At 41.2% G+C, this 8,057-nt stretch overlaps 1 protein-coding gene and 1 long non-coding RNA gene across 2 annotated transcripts in view; both read left to right on the forward strand.

Moving 5' to 3' along the window:
* Positions 1-8,057, forward strand: part of LOC147817985 (uncharacterized) — a 68,599-nt gene that overhangs the window by 40,803 nt on the left and 19,739 nt on the right. The gene's annotated exons all lie outside the window — the stretch shown is intronic.
* Positions 106-8,057, forward strand: part of ano9b (anoctamin 9b) — a 27,691-nt gene continuing 19,739 nt past the window's right edge. Inside the window, exons 1-11 of the mRNA XM_023425579.2 lie at positions 106-294; positions 1,735-1,794; positions 3,141-3,263; positions 3,368-3,507; positions 4,522-4,571; positions 4,675-4,733; positions 5,835-5,914; positions 6,439-6,573; positions 6,796-6,889; positions 7,099-7,159; positions 7,274-7,356. Of these exons, the coding sequence (XP_023281347.1) occupies positions 274-294; positions 1,735-1,794; positions 3,141-3,263; positions 3,368-3,507; positions 4,522-4,571; positions 4,675-4,733; positions 5,835-5,914; positions 6,439-6,573; positions 6,796-6,889; positions 7,099-7,159; positions 7,274-7,356 (906 nt within the window). The 5' untranslated portion in view covers positions 106-273. The remainder of the gene's footprint in view (positions 295-1,734; positions 1,795-3,140; positions 3,264-3,367; positions 3,508-4,521; positions 4,572-4,674; positions 4,734-5,834; positions 5,915-6,438; positions 6,574-6,795; positions 6,890-7,098; positions 7,160-7,273; positions 7,357-8,057) is intronic.

Consider the following 8,057-nt stretch of genomic DNA (forward strand, 5'->3'; position numbering starts at 1 on the left):
AAAGTTAGTATGTTCCATCTTTCCCGCGGAACCCGAACGCCTCATCAGATTGTCCCATCGTGCTGAAAGGTGACGTCAACGGCTCGACATACCTGTACCTGTCCACACACAGTGCAACGCTCACCTGCAAATATCCGGAAGTGAGGAGAGGAGATACGTGTTTGATATTTGCTTATGGAAATCGACGGTTAAAGTAAATATAACGTTGATGAAACGGACACAGCTGCATGAAGGACGCTGGATGAAGTTTTCTCCTCTGGAGCTACCACCGACATGTTCTTCAAGAAACACGAGGTAAACATTTGATTTCTGAATGTTCTCCATTAACTATCAGAGAAAGGTGTGGAAGCCTCAAACTGCCCAGGTTTGCGGAGTTCACCACTATTGAACACACGCAACAGTTTTTAATTCTCCTGTTGTTTAAGATTCTCAGTAAAGAACGTGCAGTGCTGACTGAACTGTGACGTTAGCCGCTCACTGTGACATCATGACGCAGCTCTTATCCATATTAATAGGACAAACCACAGATAAATAATCAATATATCAGAAATAAAAACACAAAGTAGTACTAGTTTATTTTATTCTCTCCCAGTAGTCAAAAGCTGATCATCTAATCTGACTCATTCATTATTTCACTGGTTTAAACATGAACAGTTTCTCTTTCAAGCTCAAACATCACAGACTGCACTGTGGAGAAAACTGTGTACAGACATAAACATATACAGTAGTTTTAAACTGGTTATTTAAACAGTTGCTGATTAAGTTATAACCTGTAACCTTTCCACGTTAAAATGTCTAAAAACGACTAGACCTATGTTCTTTATGTTGTTGAGTTGTGTTGTTACATTCTCCAAAATGTTTCCGTCAATTGTCAAACCAGAGAAATCAGTGATTTTAATCATTGTAATGTTTCATTGGTCGCCTGTCAGTGACATCATATCCTCTATGATCATGTGTCAGTGTGTTTGTCTGACGGAAGCTCAACACTGACTTTTATCTAGTTTTAATTCACATACACTTTTTACACCTTGGTGGTTTTCAGCTCTATATTTGAAGCAGATGAAGGATTTTATTCGTCGGAACAAATGTGAGCAGCAGCTTCACTCCGAGCTCCTGAGAGATGTCCTGTGTCCACTGTTAAAAATCTGTGTCGGAAAAACACTGTTTTTTATCGTGAAATATTAAACAAAAACACATCAGGCAGGAAAGGAAAAAACAGACACACTGAGCAGCATACAGCAGATGATTGTCATTCAAGAAACTCTAATAATGGTTTCCACACTTCTTCAGATTCTCCTGCCCTTCTTCTGTAAGTCAGACAACAGGAGTAAAGTGAGAAGTTCTGAGTGTGTCAGGCAGGTCTGGACACGCAGACTGCTAGATGTATGTTAGAGAAGAAGACAAAGACAGCTGTCCATAAAAACACGCGTGAAAAAAGATGTTTAGATGAATCACAGTAGACAGTGTGAACAAGCAAAAAATGTAGTGAACTGAGTCAGTAATTTTATGCATCAACATTTACCTAACGTTTGCTAACATTAGCCACCATAAGCTAACAGGTCATGACCAGGTGAGACTGGACCAGGTGAGTCTGGATTTGAATACAGTTCTGTTATTGTTTGACCTAAATTCATAAATTTCTTACAGATATGTGTAATATGAGACCCCACTGTCAGTACCACATGTTTGTATTGTACAGTTAGTTGTAATGTTAACCTTGTCTGTGTGTTAAAGGAAGACATTGAGCTGTGGGACAGACAGAAAGACAGCACTGAGCCTTTACTTCCTTCAACGGTAAGAATCCACTGATTGTCTCCTTCCTCTCTCTAACATTGAAATTGGGTAAAAGAGGCTGAATTAACATGAGGGATGGAAAGAGTAGAAGGATTTAGGACTTGATGTTCTCCACCTCATCAACAAAATGAGCCAGACATTTATCAGACAGCTCAACACCAAATTCAGTAAAAGAGCTGGGGACGGCACTAACAACAGAAGTAATTACTTTAGGAGTGTTGTTGTTTCTGGATATCGATTCAGAGAAGTGAGCTGATGTCGCATCCCTAACTGCTTTCTAGTAAACTGCCATTTTGTTTTATTTCAGACTTATTGCCCTTCCACTGGTGTTCATATTTTCTGCAGAGCCTTTTAAAGGCTCGAGTGTGATCACTCAACCGGGGGATTTTTTTATTTTTGTTACCTAGTTTTGAATGGGGAGGGTGCACACAGCGCATTGATGAGTGACTCTCTACCTCTGGGTTCAGTTGGCATGTACCACGACGCATATATCCAATGCAGAAACTGAGTAGCACCCATTTGATTTGTATCACTATGAAATCACGAGATTAATGAGATAAATTAGCAGGTATATCAGCGACATAGAAACACAGAATCCCTCTGCTCTTATGAACCTGTGTGACATCAGACATGAAGACGTCAGACGACTTTTATCTTCCATCACAGTGAACCTGCTCATGTCTGCTGCCTCATTTACATGCTGTATCTGGTTTATTGAAATGTGAAGATGTAACTCTTGGTCAGTGTTTCTTGTCCTTTAATGGTCCTACCAGGTCTTCCCACAGCTGTAGCACTGATATGAGTTTTACCATGGATCTACTTCTACAGTACACCTGAACAGGTGTAGTAACCTGAACCTGCTTCTTCAGACAGAGCCCAAGCTGACTCATTGGATGAGCTGGTGATTGGCCTGTTGGCTAACAAGACATAACATGTAGATAAGGCAGGTGTGCAGGTGTTGGAGGAAAGGTTTTACCTGCTGGAGGCAAGGTGTTGGAGTGCTGACAATATTGCTCTGATCTGATTTGGACTGTAACAGGAGACATCTGACTGGTGAGCAGACTGAAGGCTGCTGTTTTTACCTGTGTGTGTTGTAGCACATTGATGGAGCAGTGGACATGAACCAGACTGATTTTAGAAAACAGTCAAATATTCAATGGTGGTAAGAGACTCATTCCCTCTAGGGGCTAATTATTGCCTGCTGTGCAAAGCATCACACTTCAACATGTCCAACAGTGGTGGCTGAAATGACTCAGTGGATAACCCATCTGTCATTGTTTTATGGCGCAAGAGGTTCTAGGTTCGATCTATTGTGTCCATTATCAGTGTGTTTTGTGTCTGAACAGCCCCCCCACAGGACATTTGATTATGTCCTCGTGGCTCACAAGGTGGATGATGACAACAACCAGAAGGCTCAGAGACAGCAAGCCTTCATCCAGCAGCTTGAGAAGAAAAACATCACTGTCACTGTGAGTCTCCTCACCTGACCTGATAGATAATGTAATGTAGTGAATGACTGTATGAATCTAAGATAACCAACCCACTAATGTGTGTGTTGCTGTGTGTGTGTCAGAGGATTGTTCATGATGACAAAGTGTTCTTCGGCTTGCGTGCTCCCAGTAAGATGTTCGAAGACTACCAGTACCTCCTCAAGGTCTCTGACTCTTGCAACTGGTGTGGAGATGTGAGAGGAGCAGTCACCCAGGCAACCAGGTAATACACACATATACAGAGCACTTTCAGTTTAGCGTTTGATGACACTGAGCTATGACTGGACTCTTCTGCAATCAGAGGATGCAGATTTATCAACATGTGTCCGCTGCCTTCAGACAGCTGCAGGGAGTTAATGAACTGACACAGTGTGAAGCAGCTGTGGTCAGCAGAGACTCGCATTCACTTAGAGATCAGTACATACTGATGCACTGATGTTACTGCTTAAAAATATTAAACATTAATTTTTCATTAATTAATTTGTCAGTTTAAACAACTGTACTGACTTCAGAGTGTTTGATTAAAATAGTTTATTTGGATTTGAGGTATTATCCTGTTACTGCTGTGCATTTGCACTGAGTATTCACGATTTCCTTTCTTTGGGGTGCAAGGTGGGTGCACATGCACTGTGACACACATACACCGTGACACACATACACCGTGACACACATGCACTGTGACACACATGCACTGTGACACACATACACTGTGACACACATGCACTGTGACACACATGCACTGTGACACACATGCACTGTGACACACATACACTGTGACACACATGCGCTGTGACACACATGCACTGTGACACACATGCACTGTGACACACATGCACTGTGACACACATGCGCTGTGACACATGCAAACCAACAAACATTGGCCACACTTTGGAATAAAATCTGAATATAAGGAATATAGCGAGCAAGCAGTACAGGTTTAGTAGAGTTTTATTTTAAAACTTCTGTTGTCATTTTCATGAATCTGCTGTGTCTTTTTTCCTTCTGACTCATTTCCAATGTCAGCAGCTTCTTTTTTCAGCTTCTTTGTCAAAGAAATTTCATATCATGCATCTTTGAAGGGTGGATTTGGATTTTAAAAATGGCTTTGTTGTATTATAGCATCACAGAAGCCCAACACATTGTGTCAGTGTATGTTTGGAAACACAAAAAGCCTGAGAGAGTAAGGGGAGCAAAGTTACACAGACAGATGTATATAAACTTTTTATTCTTTCTCCAGGATCCGGGTCGTCCATTTCATCCTTCATCAGACCTTCATCAACACTGGAGGTGATATTTCAGACAGACAAGCATGAATAATGATCATTGGTAAGACAGGTGGAACAGAAACCACAGCAGCCTTTCATGCTGACATGTTGTTTTCTTCTCACAGAGAACCTAGAGGAACTGCTGATGAAAGATGTTTTTGAAACCATTTTCTGCCTCCATGAGGTGAGGCAGTCTTTGACTGAATGCTGCTATCCTGATGTTCCTTTGATATTGATTATCTGCCGATACTGAACCAGATCTGATATTTACATCTGCTGTTCCATGCTCACCAACTACAACCTGAACATGACATCAGATAGACTGAATTCATCCTGAAAGAAATGTTTTACCAAAGATGCAAAGTATTTACTGGAGAAGTGAATATATGCACAGCAGTAGAACATATCGATTAAATAATGAAGTTATTACTACATTATTACATGTGCACTCAGCATTATTACTACAATTAAATATAAGTAAATATATACACAGCAGCAGAGCATGTTGATTATATCAGGAATGAATAAAGTTATTACTACAGACTATCTTCCAATGGGATCACACACATACTCATCTACATGTTGGTGTTCTGACCCATGAGCACTCAGTAGTTGTTACTGCATTATTACATGAGTACTCAGCTGTCATTACTACATTATTAAATAAGAACTCAGTAGTTTTTACTCCATTATTACATGCGTACTCCCAAATTTGGGGAAACATGGGAAACATTTCATGCGGAAACATTTGGATTATTTAGGGTCTGCACAATGAAACTAATAACCCATTTTTCTTGTTGATCAGTGAAGAGTGTCTGTAAAATGTAAAATGAACAAACAACACAGGTATGAGATTCTTAAAGTGACTGAAACTAATTTACAAAAAACGACTTTATACAACACAAGAAACACATATGAACGTAATACCAGAGTTTGAAAGGGAGAATATGCAATAAACCAAAATAACATGACCTTTTCCTGGAAGCAGTTTGGATAGAGAATATGATGTGACGATATGATGGCAAAACAGCAGCTGTCACCTTCTAAATCTGAGGAAAGCTGTTTGATCCAGAAGTTGCTGATAGAAGTTGACGGGTTTAAATTAGTTCTTTCTATTACAAAGACATAAATATTTCTCTCCCTACCATTGACAGAGTGAACACAGGAAATATTTCGACATACTGTGAAAAACAAAACAGACGTTTTGATATTGATTTGATGTGTTTAGTGTATTATCATTCAGGCCAAATACAGTCTGTATTTTAATTTGTTCCCTTATTCTCAGAGGAAGCAGCAGAAAGAGCTGAAGAAGAAATGGGCTCGATGGTCGGCTCTGTTTACAGGACAACCATTCAATGATGTCAAGTCAGTGAATCCACTTCAACATTATACTCCCTGTTTTGGAGGGGTGGGGGCCGCAGTTGTCTCTCTTATGTGATGGCAGACCACATTGTCAGAGTGTGAAAACCTTAGATTGGTTTAGACGGATGTGTAAGATGGTCTGTGCAGATTGTAAAAATATAGTTTCACAATATGGCTACAGAAACCCTGAACTGAGCTAATCCTTCAGCTCCTCATGAGCAGAGCTGTGGAAAGGAGAACAGGTTCTGAGGACTGTAACAGGAGTAGTGGTCACAGTAGTTTTGAACTGAACACTTCAGTGGAGCTTACCTACTCTTCTGTTGTGAATTTGGGGTTAGACCAAACAGAGTTTACTTTTGGTCTCATCAGACCAGAGAACCCTCAGGGAAACATTAACCAGGGGGTCACGTGAATCTTTATAATCCTCTGTGAAACCGTTGTTGTAAAACAATAAAACATGGGAAAGTCCAAGGTTTTATAATCTCTGTGTGTTGATGTGTTTGTCTGTGTGTGTTTCCTCCCTGTAGATGTTACTTTGGAGAGAAGGTGGCTCTTTACTACCTGTGGCTGAGCTGGTACACCAAGCTGTTGGTTCCAGCTGCTGGTCTGGGTGTTGTAGTGTTCCTGTATGGGCTGGCCTTTTTTAACACCAACCCTCTCATGTGAGTCAACTACGTAGAAGTCATAAAATGTCCTCTTGCATCAACATAACTTGAATTTGATACTGTATGACGTTAGGTAATGCTGGTGCTAGACTCTTACATTGGTGTTCAGGAGAGCCACGAGAAGCCGGCCCCTGAAGCAGCAACTGAATCATCACCACAATGTGACTGACCTTTTATTTCTATTAACCTTTGAATCTTTGTATCTGTGGTTGTCCTCAGTAAGGAAGTGTGTAACTCCAGCATCATCATGTGTCCTCGCTGTGATAACAGGTGTCCAGTGTGGCAGCTGTCAGACAGCTGCTTCTACGCTAAGGTGAATCATCTCTGTCACTTTGTTGTGTTTATCTGTTGTCTTCAACCAGCTGCTGTAAGTTAACATCAGGACAAACTTACAGCAGCTGTTTGAAGAGAACATCTGCTATATACATAAGTCATTGTCCTGCTCTCCATCTATGTTTGAGTGTTAAAGGAGTTTTGATCTTTCCTCCTTGTTTCATTCATGATGTGTTTGTATTCACACAGCTCAGCCATCTGTTTGACAATGAAGGCACTGTGGCCTTTGCAATGTTCATGGCAATCTGGGGTGAGTCTCTTATCTGCTCTAATGTGATTTCTAATCTAATGTAAACCCACATCACAAAGTCATCTACTGTGATGTGGAGTTCCTCTTTAACTGGTTGTGTCTGTGTGTTTTCAGCTACTCTGTTCCTGGAGCTGTGGAAGAGACATAGAGCCAGACATGTTTCGCAGTGGAAGGTCTATGACTGGTGTGAAGAAGAGGTACAGTGTGGATCAACTAACAGATAATTATACTTTATCTTTGTTTAAAGACAAATCTGCATCTGAGTCTAGGTAGATGTAGTTAGCTGTAGTGTTTAACCTGACCCGAGTCTACCCAACCTACCCAACCTGGACCCAACCTGGACCCAACCTGGACCCAACCTGGACCCAACCTGGACCCAACCTGGACCCAACAGGCATTCTGTTTATTATGTCTGAACTTGACACAAGCCAGATGCAGTTAGTATGAGATGAAACACTGAGTTTGTGTAGCCCTGTCACACAGTTGTTGTTACCATGGTCACAGCTTGCCTGTTTAACCTGATTGCCCTGATTACTTATTGATGTATGGGCACCTTGCAAATTACCGTCAAAAGGCTGATGTGACCAAACCCAACGCAAAACGCAAACATCCACCGCTTATCCTTATAGGGTCGCGGGGGGGCTGGAGCCAATCCCAGCTGACATGGCGGGGTACGCCCTGTACATGTTGCCAGTCTATCACAGGGCTGCGCTGACATATAGAGACAAACAACCATTCATACTCATGTGTAAACATCTTATCCTGGTTTTGAGAAACCTGGATATGTTACCTGGAGTGGTCTGAGTGTTTCTCAACTGCTGAACAGTCTCTAGAGTTTTTACTCAGAATGGAAACAAACAACAAAAGCATCCAGTGAGCAGCAGCTCTGTGTTGATGA

Source organism: Seriola lalandi, unplaced genomic scaffold (genome assembly GCF_002814215.2).
Source record: "Seriola lalandi dorsalis isolate HSWRI2012SDOR001 ecotype SW California unplaced genomic scaffold, Sedor1 jcf7180002054784, whole genome shotgun sequence".
Taxonomy (NCBI): Eukaryota; Metazoa; Chordata; class Actinopteri; order Carangiformes; family Carangidae; genus Seriola; species Seriola lalandi.